Genomic DNA, 23,308 nt, shown 5'->3' on the forward strand with positions numbered 1-23,308 from the left:
TATGTCCAGATTGTTCACATGATATATTTAACGTATTATTCGGTTTTATCCCATATGTCCAGATTGTTCTCATATAAATCAAATACAACATAGACCTTTTTCAAAAAGGTTATCCAACATAACCCTACGGAACTAATGAAATATTTTTGTTTCCTTTGTAACCTATCAGGATTGTGATGTCTGCGGATGACATGTTTTAGGCGATAGTCCCCAACTCAGCCAAGGACCTTCAACTACCACAAAGCCTTTCACCTATCTGAAGCCAGGGTACATCATAGTTCATATTTTAGCTATTTGTTGGAATCTTTCAGGGATTAAAATCCTTTTCAATTGAGATTCTCCATTGAGTTGGATTTTTAGTCGTGACCACTACCCTATAGAGGTGGAGCTGAAGACCTAAAAACACAGAAGAAGAAAAGACTGGGAGAAAGACATACCAAAACATGATCTGTAAATCTGTTTCTGTTTCAAATGCTCTCAAATGTTTCAAATTCTTCATTTAACAAAAGACTTGCATTACAAAATGATATTTTTCAAAAAAGAAATGTCACCAAATATACCAACTGGTTCACAGCAGGTAGTGGAAACTACTGCAGCTACAGGGCTTGAAACTGTTGATCCACTAGACTAGAGCGTTTACTAACCCCACTTCTGTTGGTTCACAGTGTTGCTCAGATAGCCACAGCAGACACTGTACAGCAGGCTGGAGAGAGATGACACTGTGTCTCTCTCCCAGGAGTCACTAAAGAATGGGTGTGTCCCCAAAGGATGGACCTGGGGACACGCTCAGCTCAGAAAGACTATCTGGGTGTGGTGGTGATATAATCCTTAAAACCTTTACTGCAGTCAGATATAGTGTATTACATTTTGAAATGTATTACATTTTGACTTTGCATCCCAAAATTACACTTTATTTACATCACAGAAGACTGTAATATAATAATTTGACATAGAAACACCGGAGAGAGAGAGCGACAGAAAGAGAGAGGGGGATGTGCCGTGTGGGGCCAGGGAGAGGACAGTGGTGAGTGAATAAGGTGTCTAACTGGTTCTTCAGCCAAACTTGCACAGAAATTAACTTAAACAATTCATAACTTAAACAGTTAACACAAAATAAGCAAGTACTATTCTGTATTCTACTGCACAGCTTGGAGAGAGAGGGGAGGGTGAGCGAGAGAGAAAGAGAGAGAGAGAGAGAGAGAAGAGAGAGAGAGAGAGGAGTCAGAGAGAGAGAGAGAGAGAGAGAGAGACAGAGAGTGAGAGAGACAGAGAGAGAGAGAGGAGAGAGAGAGAGAGGAGTCAGAGAGAGAGAGAGAGAGAGAGAGAGGAGAGAGAGGAGTTGGAGAGAGAGAGAGAGAGACAGTGAGAGAGCCAGTGTGGGGCCAGGGAGAGGAGAAAGGAAAGGTGTGAGTGAATAAGACATCTAACTGGTTTTGTGGCTAGAGAATAAGAGAACTAGAGAACCACCTCCACCCTGAGGGAGGGGAGTTTAAAAGGAGGGCTGAACGCCTGAGACACCTCACTGAGGTCAGACAGCCCTGCTGCTATCCTGTCCTGGCTTGTCCATGAGCATCACTCTGATTCTCCCTCCTCTCCATCTTTCCCTCTCTGATTCTCCCTCCTCTCCATCTCTCCCTCTCTGACCCACACTCCTCTCCATCTCTTCCTCTCCAAATCACTGTCTCCAACTCTACCTCCACCTCCCCCCTCTCCGTCTCCCCTTCCATCATGAGCCTGAGGTCCAAGCATATCTCCAGCTCCAGTGACCAGCACAGCAGCCCTCTCCACTCTGTCTCAGTCAACATGAGCCTGCTGGCCCCCCTCAATCTGGAGATCGACCCCGACCTGCAGGTCGCCCGCATCCATGAGAAGGACCAAATCAAGGGCCTCAACAACCGCTTCGCCTCCTTCATCGACAAGGTCTGTGTGGTTGTCGCTTATGATTATGAAGGTCTCTTTTTTTGTTTAATCAGGATAGTCCACCCAGTAGCAATAATTGCCACTGTTTTCCAAGGAGTCTTATGTCTCTGATGGTGTTCCTCTGTCTGAATCAGCTGCTAATGGACTGAAAGATAACTTGGTTTAGCCATTGATTGGAAAAAGGGAGAACAAACAGTGATTGCCATCTCTGTATTTTTTTCATTACAACCTTGAAGTAACTGAATCTATGACAAATCAAATTCAAATGTATTTATAAAGCCGTTTTTTACATCAGCTGATGTCACAAAGTGCTGTACAGAAACCCAGCCTAAAACCCCAAACAGCAAGCAATGCAGGTGTAGAAGCACGGTGGCTAGGAAAAACTCCCTAGAAAGGCCAGAACCTAGGAAGAAACCAGACTCTGGCTGTGCTGGGTAGAGATTATAAGAGTACATGACCATTAAGGCCAGATTGTTCTGCAAGATGTTCAAATGTTCATAGATGGCCAGCACTGTCAAAGAATAATCACAGTGGTTATACCCCAAAGAGGTCAGTACCTCAGGAGCAAAGATGATGAAAGCAAAGGATTTTTTTTGTTTGTTTGTTGTTCTGTATTTCTGTTGACTTTGTATATCAGTTTCACTCGCGCTAACCCATGAAAACAAAGTCACCTGCTCTTTCACAGCCGTGGTCACTGATACGCCACTTAGCTTACATCATATCTGACGTTTCTCACGGAATGGGTAGCAGAGTTACAATAGAGGCTTTGTGTCTGTTCTACGCTACGGATCACCAGCCTAGTGCACAGCTCTAAGCTTCCTGCAATAACAAACTCTTATTTGTCTCAGGAGTTAACCTCAACACCAGACATTTTGAGACAAACCAAGCCCTAATGGTGCAGGGAATTTGGGATGCAAAGCCCATTTAAAGATGTCTAATAACAAGTAAAAGATATTTAAAGCGCCATCCATGTCTCATTTCTCTCAGCTCATTCAGCTCGCTGGTAACCTAATAAAAACAGGTCAGACGTGGTATGGTCTTTCAAGAGTGGAAAATTCCCTAGTGTTTAGGGAGGAAGCTTTTGTGTTGATCGCAGACAAACAATGGGAATAAAATACAGTTGCCTTGGGTGTGAAATAGAACCTTGAGGATCTCAGTAGGACTGACTGACTAGTCGTTATAACCACAATAGTCTCAGTACTGTTATCTATTTAGTATCTACTTTTATCTATTATTTAGTATCTCTGTCAATCACCGTATTCTTATCGGCAGACTCAACAGCCTTGGTTTCTCAAATGGCTGCCTCACCTGGTTCACCAACTACCTCTCAGATAGAGTTCAGTGTGTCAAATCGGAGGGCCTGTTGTCCGGACCTCTGGCAGTCTCTATGGGGGTACCACAGGGTTAAATTCTCGGGCCGACTCTTTTCTCTGTATAAATCAACGATGTCGCTCTTGCTACGGGTGATTCCCTGACCCACCTCTACGCAGACAACAGCATTCTGTATACGTCTGGCCCTTCTTTGGACACTGTGTTTACTAACCTCCAAACGAGCTTCAATGCCATACAACACTCCTTCCGTGGCCTCCAACTGCTCTTAAACGCTAGTAAAACCAAATGCATGCTCTTCAACCGTTCACTGCCCGCACCCACTAGCATCACTACTCTGGACGGTTCTGACTTAGAATATGTGGACAACTACAAATACCTAGGTGTCTGGCTAGACTGTAAACTCTCCTTCTAGACTCATATTAAACATCTCCAATCCAAAATGAAATCTAGAATCGGCTTCCTATTTCGCAACAAAGCCTCCTTCACTCACGTCGTCAAACATACCCTTGTAAAACTGCCTTCCCTGTAGCTCAGTTGGTAGAGCATGGTGTTTGCAACACCAGGGTTGTGGGTTCGATTCCCACGGGGGGCCAGCACAGGAAAAAAAAAAATGTATGAAATTGTATGAAATGTATGCATTCACTACTGTAAGTTACTCTGGATAAGAGCGTCTGCTAAATGACTAAATGTAAATGTAAAACTGACTATCCTACCGATCCTCGACTTCGGCGATGTCATTTACAAAATAGCTTCCAACACTCTACTCAGAAAACTGGATGCAGTCTATCACAGTGCCATCCGTTTTGAAACCAAAGCCCCTTATACCACCCACCACTGCAACCTGTATGCTTTAGTCGGCTGGCCCTCGCTACATATTCGTTGCCAGACCCACTGGCTCCAGGTCATCTATAAGTCTATGCTAGGTAAAGCTCCACCTTATCTCAGCTCACTGGTCACGATAACAACATCCACCCGTAGCACGCGCTCCAGCAGGTATATCTCACTGGTCACCCAAAAAGCCAACACCTCCTTTGGCCGCCTTTCCTTCCAGTTCTCTGCTGCCAATGACTGGAACGAATTGCAAAAATCGCTGAAGCTGGAGACATATTTCCCTCACTAACTTTAAACATCAGCTATCTGAGCAGCTAACCAATCGCTGCAGCTGTACATAGCCCATCTGTAAATAGCCCACCCAATCTACCTACCTCATCCCCATATTGTTTTTATTTACTTTTGCACACCAGTATTTCTACTTGCACATCACCATCTGCTCATCTATCACTCCAGTGTTAATTTGCTAAATTGTAATTACTTCGCTACTATGGCCTATTTATTGCCTTACCTCCTCATGCCATTTGCACACACTTTATATAGACTTTCTTTTTTTCTATTGTGTTATTGACTGTACGCTTGTTTATTCCATGTGTAACTCTGAGTTGTTGTTTGTGTCACACTGCTTAGCTTTATCTTGGCCAGGTCGCAGTTGTAAATGAGAACTTGTTCTCAACTAGCTTACCTGGTTAAATAAAGGTGAAATTAAAAATAAAAATTCTATTGAGTATCTACTGTTATCTATAGAGTATCCACTGTTATCTATAGAGTATATACTGTTATCTATAGAGTATCCACTGTTATCTATAGAGTATCCACTGTTATCTATAGAGTATCCACTGTTATCTATGGAGTATCCACTGTTATCTATAGAGTATCCACTGTTATCTATAGAGTATCCACTGTTATCTATGGAGTATCCACTGTTATCTATAGAGTATATACTGTTATCTATGGAGTATCCACTGTTATCTACCGATCATTTACATAAAACATCTGATTTTATATAAACTTCATGAAGGTCATGACAAAGTTAAAGAGAAATTCCAAGGTGACCAAAATGTGGTGTCTTTGAATGAAAGAGAAATGCCTCTCTTCAGGGCCACTAAAGACTAACCATTACTATGTGCTATAGCCTCCATTACTATGTGCTATATCCTCCATTACTATGTGCTATATCCTCCATTACTATGTGCTATATCCTCAATTATTGGAGTCTCTTTTCTCCCTGTAGGTGCGTTTCCTGGAGCAGCAGAACAAGATGTTAGAGACTAAGTTTGATCTGCTGCACGGTAAGCAGACGGGCCGCTCCAACATCGAGCCGCTGTTCGAGGCCTATATGGCCAACCTCCGCCGCCAGATGAATGTGGTGAACAACGACAAGACCAAGCTGGATGGAGAGCTGAGGAACATGCAAGGTCTGGTGGAGGACTTCAAACACAAGTAGGAGTCTCTATCTATCTATCTATCTATCTATCTATCTATCTATCTATCTATCTATCTATCTATCTATCTATCTATCTATCTATCTACAGTTGAAGTCAGAAGTTTACATACACTTAGGTTGGAGTCATTAAAACTCGTTTTTCAACCACTCCACAAATTTCTTGTTAACAAAGTATAGTTTTGGCAAGTCTGTTACGAAATCTACTTTGTGCAAAACACAAGTATTTTTTCCAACAACTGTTTACAGACAGATTATTTCACTTATAACTCACTGTATCATAATTCCAGCGGGTCAGAAGTTTACATACACTAAGTTGACTGTGCCTTTAAACAACTTGGAAAATTCCAGAAAATTATGTCATGGCTTTACAAGCTTCTGATAGGCTAATTGACATCATTTGAGTCAATTGGAGGTGTACCTGTGGATGTATTTCAAGGCCTACCTTCAAACTCAGTGCCTCTTTGCTTGACATCATGGGAAAATCAAAAGAAATCAGCCAAGACCTCAGAAAAATAATTGTAGACCTCCACAAGTCTGGTTCATCCTTGGAAGCAATTTCCAAATGCCTGAAGGTACCACATTCATCTGTACAAACAATAGTACGCAAGTATAAACACCATGGGACCACGCAGCCGTCATACCGCTCAGGAAGGAGATGCGTTCTGTCTCATAGAGATGAACATACTTTGGTGCGAAAAGTGCAAATCAATCCCAGAAGAACAGCAAAGGACCTTGTGAAGACGCTGGAGGAAACGGGTACAAAAGTATCTATATCCACAGTAAAAAAGTCCTATATCGACATAACCTGAAAGGCCGCAGCCACTGCTCCAAAACTGCCATAAAAAAAGTCAGACTACGGTTTGCAACTGCACATGGGGACAAAGATCGTACTTCTTGGAGAAATGTCCTCTGGTCTGATGAAACAAAAATATAGCTGTTTGGTCATAATGACCATCGTTATGTTTGGAGGAAAAGGGGGGAGGCTTGCAACCAGAAGAACACCATCCCAAACGTGAAGCACGGGGTTGGCAGCACCATGTTGTGGGGGTGCTTTGCTGCAGGAGGGACTGGTGCACTTCACAAAATAGATGGCATCATGAGGTAGGAAAATTATGTGGATATATTGAAGCAACATCTCAAGACATCAGTCAGGAAGTTAAAGCTTGGTCGCAAATGGGTCTTCCAAATGGACAATGACCCCAAGCATACTTTCAAAGTTGTGGCAAAATGGCTTAAGGACAACAAAGTCAAGGTGTTGGAGTGGCCATCACGAAGCCCTGACCTCAAATCCTATAGAACATTTGTGAGCAGAACTGAAAAAGTGTGTGCAAGCGAGGAGACCTACACCAGCTCTGTCAGGAGGAATGGGCCAAAATTCACCCAACTTATTGTGGGAAGCTTGTGGAAGGCTACCCAAAACACTTGACCCAAGTTAAACAATTTAAAGTTAATGCTACAAAATACTATTTGAGTGTATGTAAACTTCTGATCCACTGGAAATGTGATATGAACACTGAAATAAATCATTATCTCTACTATTATTCTGACATTTCACATTCTTAAAACAAAGTGCTGTTCCTAACTCACCTAAAACAGGGAATTTTTACTCGGATTAAATGTCAGGAATTGTGAAAATCTGAGTTTAAATGTATTTGGCTAAGGTGTATGTAAACTTCTGATTTCAACTCTGTCTGTCTGTCTGTCTGTCTGTCTGTCTGTCTGTCTGTCTGTCTGTCTGTCTGTCTGTCTGTCTGTTTTGCTCACCTGAAGTAGAGTATATTGTGATAAATTGCAGGCCACACTACTTGCCTAGAGAGTTTTCAGCTATACTTTTTGTGGCTGTTTATTTACCACCACAGACAGATGCTGGCACTAAGACCGCACTCAGTCAGCTGTATAAGGAAATAAGCAAACAGGAAACCACTCACCCAGAGGCGGCGTTTCTAGTGGCCGAAGACTTTAATGCAGGGAAACTTAAATCAGTTCTACCAAATTTCTATCAACATGTTAAATATGCAACCAGAGGGAAAAAAATTCTAGATCACCTGTACTCCACACACAGAGACGCGTACAAAGCTCTCCCTCGCCCTCCATTTGGTAAATCTGACCACAACTCTATCCTCCTGATTCCTGCTTAGAAGCAAAAATTAAAGCAGGAAGCACCAGTGACTCGGTCTATAAAAAAGTGGTCAGATGAGGCAGATACTAAACTACAGGACTGTTTTGCAAGTACAGACTGGAACATGTACTGGGATTCTTCTGATGGCATTGAGGAGTACACCACATCAGTCACTGGCTTTATCGATAAGTGCATCAAGGACGTCGTCCCCACAGTGACTGTACATACATACATTTACATTTACATTTAAGTCATTTAGCAGACGCTCTTATCCAGAGCGACTTACAAATTGGTGCATTCACCTATAATATCCAGTAGAACAACCACTTTACAATAGTGCATCTAAATATTTTAAAGGGGGGGGGGGGGTTAGAAGGATTACTTTATCCTATCCCAGGTATTCCTTAAAGAGGTGGGGTTTCAGGTGTCTCCGGAAGGTGGTGATTGACTCCGCTGTCCTGGCATCGTGAGGGAGCTTGTTCCACCATTGGGGTGCCAGAGCGGCGAACAGTTTTGACTGGGCTGAGCGGGAACTGTGCTTCCTCAGAGGTAGGGAGGCGAGCAGGCCAGAGGTGGATGAACGCAGTGCCCTTGTTTGGGTGTAGGGCCTGATCAGAGCCTGAAGGTACGGAGGTGCCGTTCCCCTCACAGCTCCGTAGGCAAGCACCATGGTCTTGTAGCGGATGCGAGCTTCAACTGGAAGCCAGTGGAGAGAGCGGAGGAGCGGGGTGACGTGAGAGAACTTGGGAAGGTTGAACACCAGACGGGCTGCGGCGTTCTGGATGAGTTGTAGGGGTTTGATGGCACAGGCAGGGAGCCCAGCCAACAGCGAGTTGCAGTAATCCAGACGGGAGATGACAAGTGCCTGGATTAGGACCTGCGACGCTTCCTGTGTGAGGCAGGGTCGTACTCTGCGAATGTTGTAGAGCATGAACCTACAGGATCGGGTCACCGCCTTGATGTTAGTGGAGAACGACAGGGTGTTGTCCAGGATCACGCCAAGGTTCTTAGCACTCTGGGAGGAGGACACAAGGGAGTTGTCAACCGTGATGGCGAGATCATGGAACGGGCAGTCCTTCCCCGGGAGGAAGAGCAGCTCTGTCTTGCCGAGGTTCAGCTTGAGGTGGTGATCCGTCATCCACACTGATATGTCTGCCAGACATGCAGAGATGCGATTCGCCACCTGGTTGTCAGAAGGGGGAAAGGAGAAGATTAATTGTGTGTCGTCTGCATAGCAATGATAGGAGAGACCGTGTGAGGATATGACAGAGCCAAGTGACTTGGTGTATAGCGAGAATAGGAGAGGGCCTAGAACAGAGCCCTGGGGGACACCAGTGGTGAGAGCACGTGGTGCGGAGACAGATTCTCGCCACGCCACCTGGTAGGAGCGACCTGTCAGGTAGGACGCAATCCAAGCGTGGGCCGCGCCGGAGATGCCCAGCTCGGAGAGGGTGGAGAGGAGGATCTGATGGTTCACAGTATCAAAGGCAGCAGATAGGTCTAGAAGGATGAGAGCAGAGGAGAGAGAGCTAGCTTTAGCAGTGCGGAGAGCCTCCGTGACACAGAGAAGAGCAGTCTCAGTTGAATGCCCAGTCTTGAAACCTGACTGATTAGGATCAAGAAGGTCGTTCTGAGAGAGATAGCAGGAGAGCTGGCCAAGGACGGCACGTTCAAGAGTTTTGGAGAGAAAAGAAAGAAGGGATACTGGTCTGTAGTTGTTGACATCGGAGGGATCGAGTGTATGAAGGGGTGCAACTCTCGCTCTCTTGAAGACGGAAGGGACGTAGCCAGCGGTCAAGGATGAGTTGATGAGCGAGGTGAGGTAGGGGAGAAGGTCTCCGGAAATGGTCTGGAGAAGAGAGGAGGGGATAGGGTCAAGTGGGCAGGTTGTTGGGCGGCCGGCCGTCACAAGACGCGAGATTTCATCTGGAGAGAGAGGGGAGAAAGACGTCAAAGCACAGGGTAGGGCAGTGTGAGCAGGACCAGCGGTGTCGCTTGACTTAGCAAACGAGGATCGGATGTCGTCAACCTTCTTTTCAAAATGGTTGACGAAGTCATCCGCAGTGAGGGAGGAGGGGGGGGGAGGGGGAGGAGGATTCAGGAGGGAGGAGAAGGTAGCAAAAAGCTTCCTAGGGTTAGAGGCAGATGCTTGGAATTTAGAGTGGTAGAAAGTGGCTTTAGCAGCAGAGACAGAAGAGGAAAATGTAGAGAGGAGGGAGTGAAAGGATGCGAGGTCCGCAGGGAGGCGAGTTTTCCTCCATTTCCGCTCGGCTGCCCGGAGCCCTGTTCTGTGAGCTCGCAGTGAGTCGTCGAGCCACGGAGCAGGAGGGGAGGACCGAGCCGGCCTGGAGGATAGGGGACAGAGAAAATCAAAGGATGCAGAGAGGGAGGAGAGGAGGGTTGAGGAGGCAAAATCAGGAGATAGGTTGGAGAAGGTTTGAGCAGAGGGAAGAGATGATAGGATGGAAGAGGAGAGAGTAGCAGGAGAGAGAGCGAAGGTTGGGACGGCGCAATACCATCCGAGTAGGGGCAGAGTGAGAAGTGTTGGATGAGAGCGAGAGGGAAAAGGATACAAGGTAGTGGTCGGAGACTTGGAGGGGAGTTGCAATGAGATTAGTGGAAGAACAGCATCTAGTAAAGATGAGGTCAAGCGTATTGCCTGCCTTGTGAGTAGGGGGGGAAGGTGAGAGGGTGAGGTCAAAAGAGGAGAGGAGTGGAAAGAAGGAGGCAGAGAGGAATGAGTCGAAGGTAGACGTGGGGAGGTTAAAGTCACCCAGAACTGTGAGAGGTGAGCCATCCTCAGGGAAGGAACTTATCAAGGCGTCAAGCTCATTGATGAACTCTCCAAGGGAACCTGGAGGGCGATAAATGATGAGGATGTTAAGCTTGAAAGGGCTGGTAACTGTGACAGCATGGAATTCAAATGAGGAGATAGACAGATGGGTCAGGGGAGAAAGAGAGAATGTCCACTTGGGAGAGATGAGGATTCCAGTGCCACCACCCCGCTGGCTCGATGCTCTAGGGGTATGCGAGAACACGTGGGCAGACGAGGAGAGAGCAGTAGGAGTAGCAGTGTTATCTGTGGTGATCCATGTTTCCGTCAGCGCCAGGAAGTCTAGGGACCGGGAGGGTAGCATAGGCTGAGATGAACTCAGCCTTGTTGGCCGCAGACCGGCAGTTCCAGAGGCTGCCGGAGGCCTGGAACTCCACGTGGGTCGTGCGCGCTGGGACCACCAGGTTAGAGTGGCAGCGGCCACGCGGTGTGAAGCGTTTGTATGGCCTGTGCAGAGGGGAGAGAACAGGGATAGACAGACACATAGTTGACAAGCTACAGAAGAGGCTACGCTAATGCAAAGGAGATTGGAATGACAAGTGGACTACACGTCTCGAATGTTCAGAAAGTTAAGCTTACGTTGCAAAAAATCTTATTGACTAAAATGACGAAAATGATACAGTACTGCTGGCTGGTGGAGTAGGCTAGCTAGCAGTGGCTGCGTTGTTGACTTTGTTTGACCGTGTAGCTGGCTAGGTGTAGCTGGCTAGGTGACCTCGATAGTTTCAGTACTACACCTTGTCATGATACAAAAGCAACTTTGTAGCTAGCTAACATAACACTAATCAAGACGTTCCTTTGTAATGTATTTAGTTTCTACAGTGTTACTAGTTGGCTGGGTTTGGAAAAAATGGCGTCGCGGGGGACGGCAATAGCTGGCTAGCTAACCTCGGTAATTACTAAACTACACAATTATCAAGCTATGACAAAGACAACTATGTAGCTAGCTAGCCAACACTGCACTAGTCAAATCGTACCGTTGTAAAGTATTGGTATCTACAGCACTGCTAGTCGGTAACGGTTGGCTAGCTGTTGGCTAGCTAGCTAGCAGTGGGTTAATGATGACTAGGTGTGTTGACTACGTCTGGCGTCGCGGCTGGCTAGTTACTAATAATTACTCTAAACTACACAATTATCTTAGATGCAAAGACAGCAGAGACAACTATGTAGCTGGCTCACTAACACTACACTAATCAAGTCGTTCCGTTGTAAAGTATTAGTGTCTAGAGCGCTGCTAGTCGGTAACGGTTGGCTAGCTAGCTAGCAGTGGGTTAATGAAGACTAGGTGTGTTGACTAAGTCTGGCGTCGCGGCTGGCTAGTTACTAATAATTACTCTAAACTACACAATTATCTTAGATGCAAAGACAACTATGTAGCTGGCTCACTAACACTACACTAGTCAAGTCGTTCCGTTGTAATGTAATAGATTCTACAGTGCTGCTAGTCGGTGGAAGTTGGCTGGTTGGCTAGCTAGCAGTGTTGACTAGCTAGCTAGCAGTGATGACTACGTTAGGAGGACGAAGATAGCTAACTTCGATAATTACTCTAAGCTACACGATTATCTTTGATACAAAGACGGCTATGTAGCTAGCTAAGAAAAGAATTGCTCGGATCAAACAAATCAAACCGTTGTAATGTAGTGAAGTGTAATATTACCTGTGGAGTGAAGCGTAGTGCGACTGCTCGCTCCAAACCGGAAGTTGTAAATACTCCAACCAGAAGCCATCGATTACAGGCAACATTCACACTGAGCTAAAGGGTAGAGCTGCCGCTTTCAAGGTGCGGGACTCTAACCCGGAAGCTTACTAGAAATCCTGCTATGCCCTGCGACAAACCATCAAACAGGCAAAGCGTCAATACAGGGCTAAGATTAAATCATACTACACCGGCTCCGACGCTCATTTATGTGGTAGGGCTTGCAAACTCTTACAGACTACAAAAGGGAAGCACAGCCGCGAGCTGCCCAGAGACACAAGCCTACCAGACGAGATAAATCACTTCTATGCTCGCTTCGAGGCAAGCAACACTGAGGCATGTATGAGAGCGTCAGCTGTTCCGGATGACTGTGTGATCACGCTCTCCATAGCCGACGTGAGTAAGACCTTTAAACAGATCAACATACACAAGGCTGCGGGGCCAGACATATTACCAGGACGTGTGCTCCGGGCATGTGCTGACCAACTGGCAGGTGTCTTCACTGACATTTTCAACATGTCCCTGATTGAGTTTGTAATACCAACATGTTTCAAGCAGACCACCATAGTCCCTGTGCCCAAGAACACAAAGGCAATCTGCCTAAATGACTACCGGCCCGTAGCACTCACGTCTGTAGCCATGAAGGGCTTTGAAAGGCTGGTCACGGCTCACGTCAACACCATTATCCCAGAAACCCTAGACCCACTCCAATTTGCATACCGCCCAAACAGATCCACAGATGATGCAATCTCTATTGCACTCCACACTGCCCTTTCCCACCTGGACAAAAGGAACACTTATGTGAGAATGCTATTCATTGACTACAGCTCAGCGTTCAACACCATAGTACCGTCAAAGCTCATCACTAAGCTGGGACTAAACACCTCCCTCTGCAACTGGATCCTGGACTTCCTGATGGGCCGCCCCCAAGTGGTGAGGGTAGGTAGAAACACATCTGCCACGCTGATCCTCAACACTGGAGCTCCCCAGGGGTGCGTGCTCAGTCCCCTCCTGTACTCCCTGTTGACCCATGACTGCATGGCCAGGCACGACTCCAACACCATCATTAAGTTTGCAGATGACACAACAGTGGTAGGCCTGATCACCGACAACGACGAGACAGCCTATAGGGAGGAGGTCAGAGACCTGGCCAGGTGGTGCCAGAATAACAACCTATCCCTCAACGTAACCAAGACTAAGGAGATGATTGTGGACTACAGGAAAAGGATTACCGAGCACGCCCCCATTCTCATCGACGGGGCTGTAGTGGAGCAGGTTGAGAGCTTCAAGTTCCTTGGTGTTCACATCAACAACAAACTAGAATGGTCCAAACACACCAAGACAGTCGTGAAGAGGGCACGACAATGCCTATTCCCCCTCAGGAAACTAAAAAGATTTGGCATGGGTCCTGAGATCCTCAAAAGGTTCTACAGCTGCAACATCGAGAGCATCCTGACTGGTTGCATCACTGCCTGGTCAGCCTCTGACCGCAAGTCACTACAGAGGGTAGTGCGTACGGCCCAGTACATCACTGGGGCTAAGTTGCCTGTCATCCAGGACCTCTACAACAGGCGGTGTCAGAGGAAGGCCCTAAAAATTGTCAAATACCCCAGCCACCCCAGTCATAGACTGTTCTCTCTACTATCGAATGACAAGCAGTACCGAAGTGCCAAGTCTAGGACAAAAAGGCTTCTCAACAGTTTTTACCCCCAAGCCATAAGACTCCTGAACAGGTAATCAAATGGCGACCTGGACTATTTGCATTGTGTGCCCCCCCAACCCCCCCAACCCCTCTTTTTACCCTGCTGCTACTCTCTGTTTATCATATATGCAGAGTCACTTTAACTATACATTCGTGTACATACTACCTCAATTGGGCCGTCCAACCAGTGCTCCCACACATTGGCTAACCAGGCTATCTGCATTGTGTCCCACCCACCACCCGCCAGCCCCTCTTTTACGCTACTGCTACTCCCTGTTCATCATATATGCATAGTCACTTTAACCATATCTACATGTACATACTACCTCAATCAGTCTGACTAACCGGTGTCTGTATGTAGCCTCTCTACTGCTACTCTCTGTTCATCATATATACATAGTCACTTTAACCATATCTACATGTACATACTACCTCAATCAGTCTGACTAGCCGGTGTCTGTATGTAGCCTCGCTACTTTTATAGCCTCACTACTGTATATAGCCTGTCTTTTTACTGTTGTTTTATTTCTTTACCTACCTATTGTTCACCTAACACCTTTTTTGCACTATTGGTTAGAGCCTGTAAGTAAGCATTTCACTCTAAGGTCTACACCTGTTGTATTTGGCGCACGTGGCAAATACACTTTGATTTGTCTGTCTGTCTGTCTGTCTGTCTGCCTGCCTGTCTGCCTGCCTGCCTGCCTGCCTGCCTGCCTGCCTGCCTGTCTGTCTGTCTGTCTGTCTGTCTGTCTGTCTGTCTGTCTGTCTGTCTGTCTGTCTGTCTGTCTGTCTGTCTGTCTGTCTGTCTGTGTCTGTCTGTCTGTCTGTCTGTCTGTCTATCTATCTGTATCTGTCTGGATGGAGAGCTGAGGAACATGCAGTGTCTGGTGGATGACTTCAAACACAAGTAGGGACACCTAGTTATTGCCAGGAATGTTGGTTGAGTTCTCTTTTGTTCTCTTTTATCTGACAATGACCAGGGGGAAGAGCTGCCAGCGACAGGAGTTTAGTCTGCAGGTTCATGGAGAAACTCCATGATCATGGACTAATATATTATCTGGTGTCATTTTAACACTGACCAATAACAAAGTGTGACCCGAAGACGATCAAAGCCAGTCTCTTGTCATTCTGTTTTTACCTAGATACGAAGACGAGATCAACAAGAGACAAAATATGGAGAACGAATTTGTGAATCTGAAAAAGGTGAGAACATCATATTTCCCCAGTGATACCTGAATTGTGTTTTAATGGTGCAGTCTCAGAAGTATAACATTGATGCTTTAAGACTACTTTATGGACACAATACCATACTATAACATCAACTTGATGTTGTATTCAGTGATACAGTGCTGCACCATGAGAGTGATGTTAAGTTAGACAAACACTGCAAATGAAAAGGCCCAGAGAGACAGAGACAACAATAGCTAGTATGAGCAAACCTGCCCCATCTTCTGCGAGATTAAAAAAAAACATAAGCTTGTAAGGTATCATTTCACCACTGAAACAAAAATGAAAGAAATGGACCTGGGTTGTGTAGGGGAGACAGAGAAAATATCAAACCACCATGTCAAAACCAATTTCAACCTAACTAGTTGCCTTGCAATGAAACAATCAGTCTTCAATAAATTGCACCTGGTATGTTTGGACAAGGTACTTGGTGGCCTACTGTTGTTCTTTCAAGGTATTAGGTTTTACAAAACAGTAGTAGTCGAAGGGACTAGAGAGGGTAACTAAAGTATGTTGTCCAATCAGGAAGTGGACTCAGCACACATGGTGAAGGCAGACCTGGGAGACAAGGTGGGAGCTCTGACTGATGAGATCAACTTCCTCAGGTTCATCTATGAAGAGGTATGATCATTACTGTACTAAGAAACTGCAATCCACAAATGTCCTGTATGGCTCAGGCAGTTGGTGAGAGTGAGTGGCTATCAATGCCAAGGTTGTGAGTTCAAGTACTGTAATGATCACAGTCTAAAGAATTCCTGGGAGCTCACGTTACCGTAAGATCCTTTGCGGTGTTAGAATGTTTGTTTGTTTGTTTGTTTGTTCACCTCTCCGTACATCCAGGAGCTGCGTGAGCTGCAAGCCAGCATCAGGGACACCTCTGTGGTGGTACAGATAGACAACAGTCGTGACCTCAACATGGACCAGATAGTGGCTGACGTCAAGGCTCAGTATGAGGACATCGCTGTTAAGAGCCGAGAGGAGGCTGAGATGTGGTACAAGTCCAAGGTGAATAACAGCTGGCTATACTAGGATTGAAGTGGTTAAGAGGGATTTTGTTGGATTGAAGTGGATAAGAGGGATTTTGTTGGATTGAAGTGGTTTAAGAGGGATTTTGTTGGATTTTGTTGGATTGAAGTGGTTGAGAGGGATTTTGTTTTACTACATGGAAATCAATACCCATTTCACACATACTGAGCCGAGCCGTACTGCTCTGGCCTGGTTACACATCTACCATAGCAGCTGGAACCAGGCTGGAAGGACAATGTTAACCTGTCTGGGCGAGGTGGGACATTTGTGTCCCACCCTAGTCAACAGCCAGTGGAATCTCGTGGCGGAAATACAAATACCTCAAAAATGCTATAACTTCCATTTCTCAAACATATGACTATTTTACACCATTTTAAAGATAAGACTCTCGTTAATCTAACCACACTGTCCGATTTCAAAAAGGCTTTACAGTGAAAGCAAAACATTAGATTATGTTAGGAGAGTACCCTGCCAAAAATAATCACACAGCCATTTTCAAAGCAAGCATATGTCACAAAAACCAAAACCACAGCTAAATGCAGCACTAACCTTTGATTATCTTCATCAGATGACACTCCTAGGACATTATGTTATACAATACATGCATGTTTTGTTCAATCAAGTTCATATTTATATCAAAAACCAGCTTTTTACATTAGCATGTGATGTTCAGAACTAGCATACCCACCGCAAACTTCCGGTGAATTTACTAAATTACACATGAATAACGTTCACAAAATACATAACAATTATTTTAAGAATTATAGATACAGAACTCCTTTATGCAATTGCGGTGTCAGATTTTAAAATAGCTTTTCGGCGAAAGCACATTTTGCAATATTCTGAGTACATAGCCCGGCCATCACGGCTAGCTAATTTGACACCCACCAAGTTTGGCCCACACCAAACTCAGATTTACTATAAGAAAAATTGGATTACCTTTGCTGTTCTTCGTCAGAATGCACTCCCAGGACTTCTACTTCAACAACAAATGTTGTTTTGGTTCCAAATAATCCATAGTTATATTCAAATAGCTCCGTTTTGTTCGTGCGTTCAGGTCAGTATCCGAAGGGTGACGCGCGAGCGCATTTCGTGACAAAAAATGTCAAAATATTCCATTACCGTACTTCGAAGCATGTCAAACGCTGTTTAAAATCAATTTTTATGCTATTTTTCTCGTAAAATAGCGATAATATTCCAACCGGGCGACGTTGTATTCATTCAAAGGCTGAAAGAAAAAAATGGAGAATTCTCATGAACGCGCTTCTCGGTCTCACTGTTCCCAGCCTGACCACTCACAAACAGAGCTGCTGTACTTCGCCCAGAGACTGCAGACACCCCATTACACTTTCTGGCGCCTTCTGAGAGCTAATGGAAGCCTTAGAAAATGTCACGTTACAGCAGAGATGCTGTATTTTCGATAGAGATGCCACAGAAGGAGAACAAATTGTCATACAGGGCACTTCCTGTATGGAATCTTCTCAGGTTTTGGCCTGCCATATGAGTTCTGTTATACTCACACACACCATTCAAACAGTTTTAGAAGTGTTTTAGAGTGTTTTCTATCCAAATCTACTAATTATATGCATATTCTCGTTTCTGGGCAAGAGTAGTAACCAGTTTAAATCGGGTACGTTTTTTATCCGGCCGTGCAAATACTGCCCCCTAGCCCCAACATGTTAAAGGAAAATATCAGACCAAAAAGTGTGGTTTGGCAGATAGTGTGAAAAAGGTCAAAGAGAACTCTGTGCCTCTCAGAGTTGGAATGCTGATCTAGGAACAGTTTAGTGAATAACATTACTTCAACCTGATCCTAGACCAGCAGTCCAACTGATTCGGGGCCTTTACGTAATGCAAGTTGTGTTTTAATTTCAGTTGGACCAGATGGCCATCGAGGCCACGCAGTATGGAGACGAGCTGAGGAACACCAAGGGAGAGATAGCTGAAATCAACCGCTTGATCGTCCGTCTGCAGAGTGAGATAGAGGCTGTCAAACAACAGGTAGTTCACTTATTATATAATGCTATATAGTTTAACTGCTTTGAGGCACAGTAATATCAAACAAAACCATGTATGCAATACACACCCTGTCAGATGGGATCTACTTTATCGGATATAAGATTCAGCAGCCGTGCCATGGAGTGTGGCGCTAAGGCTGTAAGTGCCACTTGGTATGACGCAAACAAATGCCATGAAATCGATGCAACCTTAACCCTGCTGTTGATGTCCCGTGGCGTGCCAACCTGGAGAACCAGATAGCCAAGCCGAAGGGCCGCGGGGAGCTGGCTGTGAAGGAGGCTAAGTCTCTAACCTAACCCTAACTATACCTATCTCTCACGTAGCGTGCCAACCAGCCGAAGGGCCGTGGGGAGCTGGCTGTGAAGGAGGCTAAGTCTCTAACCTAACCCTAACTATACCTATCTCTCACGTAGCGTGCCAACCTGGAGAACCAGATCGTTGATGCTGAGGGCCGTGGGGAGCTGGCTGTGAAGGAGGCCAAGTCCAAGATCAGAGATCTGGAGGATGCTCTGCAGGGGGCCAAGCAAGACATGGTCAGGCAGCTCAGAGAGTACCAGGACCTGATGAACATCAAGCTGGCCCTGGACATAGAGATAGCTACCTACAGAAAACTACTGGAGGGAGAGGAGAGCAGGTATGGGGGGGGGACAGGTGTGGAGGGAGAGGACAGATATGGAGGGAGAGGAGGACAGGTATGGAGGGAGAGGAGGACAGGCATGGAGGGAGAGGAGGGCAGGTATGGAGGGAGAAGAGGACAGGTAGGAGGGAGAAGAGGACAGGTAGGAGGGAGAGGAGGACAGGTATGGAGGGAGAGGACAGGTATGGAGGGAGAGGAGGACAGGTATGGAGGGAGAGGAGGACAGGTATGGTGGGAGAGGAGGACAGGTATGGAGGGAGAAGAGGACAGGTAGGAGGGAGAAGAGGACAGGTAGGAGGGAGAGGAGGACAGGTATGGAGGGAGAGGAGGACAGGTATGGAGGGAAAGGAGGACAGGTATGGAGGGAGAGGAGGACAGGTATAGAGGGAGAGGAGGACAGGCATGGAGGGAGAGGACAGGTATGGAGGGAGAGGAGGACAGGTATGGAGGGAAAGGAGGACAGGTATGGAGGGAGAGGAGGACAGGTATGGAGGGAAAGGAGGACAGGTATGGAGGGAGAGGAGGACAGGTGTGGTGAGAGAGGAGGACAGATACGGAGAGAGAGGAGGACAGATACGGAGGGAGATGACAGGTAAACCTGGGACATGATTCAGTATGACCATTTTCTATGGGTTGAGGTTCTAAACAAGTACTGGACAATGTTTTAAAAGTATTTCAGAAACTGAAGTGGCACTATCTATTTTTCTTCTAGGATTGGACATCAATCTATTGTCAATATCCAGTCGGTGTCCAGCTACAGTAAGTAGCCTATGTACTACTAAAAAAATACATCAGAAAAAGTACTCTATTTAATGTTATCATCCACTGACTAGAATCACACAAAATTCAGAGCATTTATGTTTAGGCTCCAACCCATAGAGATCATATTAAATTACTAAGTTCCAGAATGGATTGAAAATGGCAGCCAATATAGATTTTATATCAGCAATTGTGTAATAGAATTATTGTCAACCTAAAATATTGTCATATACAGTGCATTTGGAATCAGACCACTTGAGTTTTTCCACGTTTTGTTACGTTACAGCCTTATTCTAAAATGTATTAAATATTGTTTTCCCTCATCAATCTACACACAAAACCCCATGATGACAAAGTGAAAACAAGTTTTTAGAATTTATTTGTAAATGTATTAAAATTTTAAAGAGAAATACCTTATTTACATAAGTATTCAGATCCTTTGCTATGAGACTCGAAACTGAGCTCAGGTGCATCCTGTTTCCATTGATCATCCTTGAGATGTTTCTACAACTTGATTGGAGTCCACCTGTGGTAAATTCAATTGATTGGACATGATTTCAAAAGGCACACATCTGTCTATATAAGGTCCCACAGTTGACAGTGCATGTCAGAGTAAAAACCAAACCATGAGGTCGAAGGAATTGTCCGTAGAGCTCCGATACAGGATTGTGTCGAGACACAGATCTGGGGAAGGGTACCAAAACATTTCTGCAGCATTGAAGGTCCCCAAGAACACAGTGGCCTCCATCATTCTTAAATGGAAGAAGCTTGGAACCACCAAGACTCTTCCTAGAGCTGGCCGCCCGGCCAAACTGAGCAATCAGGGGAGAAGGGCCTTGGTCAGGGATGTGACCAACAAAATGATGGTCACTCTGACAGAGCTCCAGAGTTCCTCTGTGGAGATGGGAGAACCTTCCAGAAGGACAACCATCAAATCAAATCAAAGTTTATTTGTCACGTGCGCTGAATACAACAGGTGTAGCCCTTACAGTAAAATGCTTACTTACAGGCTCTAACCAATAGTGCAAAAAAGGTGTTACGTGAACAATAGGTAGGTAAAGAAATAAAACAACAGTAAAAAGACAGGCTATATACAGTAGCGAGGCTATAGAAGTAGCGAGGCTACATACAGACACCGGTTAGTCAGGCTCTCTGCAGCACTCCACCAATCAGGTCAGACGGAAGCCACTCCTCAGTAAAAGGCACATGACAGCCTGCTTGGAGTTTGCCAAAAGGTACCTAAAGGACTCTCAGACCATGAGAAACAAGATTCGCTGATCTGATGAAACCAAGATTGAACTCTTTGGCCTGAATGCCAAGCTTCACGTCTGGAAGAAACCTGGCACCATCCCTACGGTGAAGCATGGTGGTGGCAGCATCATGGTGTGGGGATGTTTTTCAGCGGCAGGGACTGGAAGACTAGTCAGGATCGATGGAAAGATGAATGGAGCAAAGTACAGAGAGAACCTGCTCCAGAGCGCTCAGGACCTCAGACTGGGGCAAAGGTTCACCTTCCAACAGGACAATGGCCCTAAGTACACAGCCAAGACAACGCAGGAGTGGCTTCAGGACAAGTCTCTGTATGTCCTTGAGTGGCACAGCCAGAGCCCGGTCGAACATCCCTGGAGAGACCGGAAAATAGCTGTGCAGTGACACTCCCCATCCAACCTAACAGAGCTTTAGAGGATCTGCAGAGAACAATGGGAGAAACTCCCCAAATACAGGTCTGCCAAGCTGTAGCGTGATACCCAAGACAAGAGGCTGTAATTGCTGCCAAAGGTGCTTCAACAAAGTACTAAGTAAAGAAAGGGTGTGAATACTTATGTAAATCTAATATTTTCATTTGTTTTATTTATTTTTTGCAACATTTTCTAAAAACCCATTTTTGCTTTGTCATTATGGGGTATTGTGTGTAGATTGAGGGAATCTTTTTTTAAAGACATTTTAGAATAAGGCTGTAACGTAACAAAATGTGTAAAAAGTCAAGGTCTGAATACTTTCCAAATACACTGTAACTATAAATACAGTCTATAGAGGTTTTAAACAAATGTTCTGTATAGCCTCTAAAATATGTAAATAGACCATCAACCTAAATGTTTGTTTTCTTGGAAAGCTGTGAGTGCTATTATGATACAGTATCAGTACATTTAGTCCGTCATTGTAAATAATAATTTGTTCTCAACTGACTTGCCTAGTTAAATAAAGGTTAAATAAAAAATAAAAAAGTACCTGTTGCATTGACATGTAACTGGCTAGCTAAACGGACTGGCTAGCTAATCAAAATAAAGTAATAGCAAACTATTGTAGACCAACTCCCTTATCTTTATACCATCATAAGAAGGTTCCTGTCCATCCTAGCATTCTAATTCCTAATTCTATGCTCTAACCATTAGACTGGTGTGTTCTGTTCAGGTTCTATGAGTAGCAGTAACAAATACCACAGCAGCTTCAGCTCCTCAACACCCAAGCTGCTGATTAAAACGATTGAACAAAAAGGCAGCTCCAGATTCAGCTCTCACTGAAGAGCCCTCAGATCCTTCTGGCTGTGGATGAAGAACCATTTCCGGTATATAAGAGTTTATATCACATCTCTTTCCCATGTATTGCTTCTTTTGTTTATGTGCATGGAGAGTATTACCATAAGATTATGATTCACGATCTAATAGTTTTGATTTTTGTTGCTAGTTGTTTGTCGCTAGATGGATACAAACTTTTGCTTGTTCTTTCTGTAATGAAAACACAAAGACAAACTTGCAGTTTCAACTGGTCATTTCATGTTAATGTAAAATGTTATTTTTTTTTTAAACACAGCTCGTGCTACTTGCTGTAGAAGTTTGTAAATAAAGAACAAGAGAGTACTCAAGGCCTATAATGTAAACACGAAAAGCATCATCCTCAGGCAGTGAGAGAATGGTTGTCATGGTGTCCCGTGGTTTTTGACCTCACCTGCTTCTTTTCTATTCATTTAATATGAACTTTTTTGCACTATTGGTTAGAGATCCCTGAAGGAAGGGGGTCATGTTATTTGAAGAGATATGATGCTTTGGACTAGTAAATTCATGGGCTTTATTAATTCTTATTTATTTAAAACATTCCCAAAAATAAAAGATTAAATTAATTTCTCATACATACACACACACAATGGTTCATTCATAATTGTTTGCCAAAACATATACACTATTAAGAAGAAAATAGAGTAAGATCAGTTAAATGCATAGCTGAAAGCATTCACTAGGTATGGTGTTATTACAAGTAGTAACAGAGTATTATTGCCTCCTAGTGTTCAATCAACATACTGGTCCTTCACTGCACATACATATTTCCTTAGGACCTTGTCACTTCATTGTCGTGGAAGACATTTTCAAATGTTTTCAGAGTACTCCTTTAAGACAATCATCATAACATATACGCAAGTCCAGTCATTTTATCTACTGGGATAAATGTAGGTCTACCGTCTCTCTTCTCCTAAAGAGGAGCAGTCTACGATCCCAGCTGGTACTACCGAAACACTGCATCAGTGCCATCCCACAGTGTTTCTCTAAGTGTTCCCTGGCTTGTTCTGCCACATCTCCTCTGATCTTTAACTCCTTGAAGTGGTCAAAGTCAGACCGCCCTAGCTTCCTCAGCCTCCGGGCAGCCGAGCGGTAGCACTTCCAGGGCTGGGCCTCCAGGAGGAGATGTTGGCTGACGGAGGCCAGCCGGGAGAGGAGCCCCAGCAGGGCAGCGTCTCCGTGGTTCAGGTGGACCCACATGGTAACAG

The 23,308-nt window shown here is 44.9% G+C and overlaps 1 protein-coding gene across 1 annotated transcript; it reads left to right on the forward strand.

The window, feature by feature from the left end:
• The first annotated feature begins 1,379 nt into the window (after positions 1-1,379).
• Positions 1,380-22,677, forward strand: LOC115150048 (keratin, type II cytoskeletal 8-like). Its single transcript, XM_029692940.1, has 9 exons — positions 1,380-1,920; positions 5,318-5,526; positions 15,023-15,083; positions 15,633-15,728; positions 15,948-16,112; positions 18,009-18,134; positions 18,566-18,786; positions 19,502-19,548; positions 21,961-22,677. The coding sequence occupies exons 1-9, from the start codon at positions 1,729-1,731 to the stop codon at positions 22,068-22,070; spliced, it is 1,227 nt and encodes a 408-aa protein (XP_029548800.1). The 5' UTR covers positions 1,380-1,728; the 3' UTR covers positions 22,071-22,677.
• Positions 22,678-23,308: the final 631 nt, after the last annotated feature.

Source organism: Salmo trutta, chromosome 16 (assembly GCF_901001165.1).
Source record: "Salmo trutta chromosome 16, fSalTru1.1, whole genome shotgun sequence".
NCBI classification, from domain to species: Eukaryota; Metazoa; Chordata; class Actinopteri; order Salmoniformes; family Salmonidae; genus Salmo; species Salmo trutta.

Bases quoted from the DNA above. Each gene is read 5' to 3' on its own strand.
- LOC115150048 (XM_029692940.1), top strand. From the start codon at position 1,729: ATGAGCCTGAGGTCCAAGCATATCTCCAGCTCCAGTGACCAGCACAGC. The intron at 15,084-15,632 runs GTGAGAACATCA...TTGTCCAATCAG, and splicing joins AATTTGTGAATCTGAAAAAG to GAAGTGGACTCAGCACACAT. The intron at 18,787-19,501 runs GTATGGGGGGGG...TTTTTCTTCTAG, and splicing joins CTGGAGGGAGAGGAGAGCAG to GATTGGACATCAATCTATTG.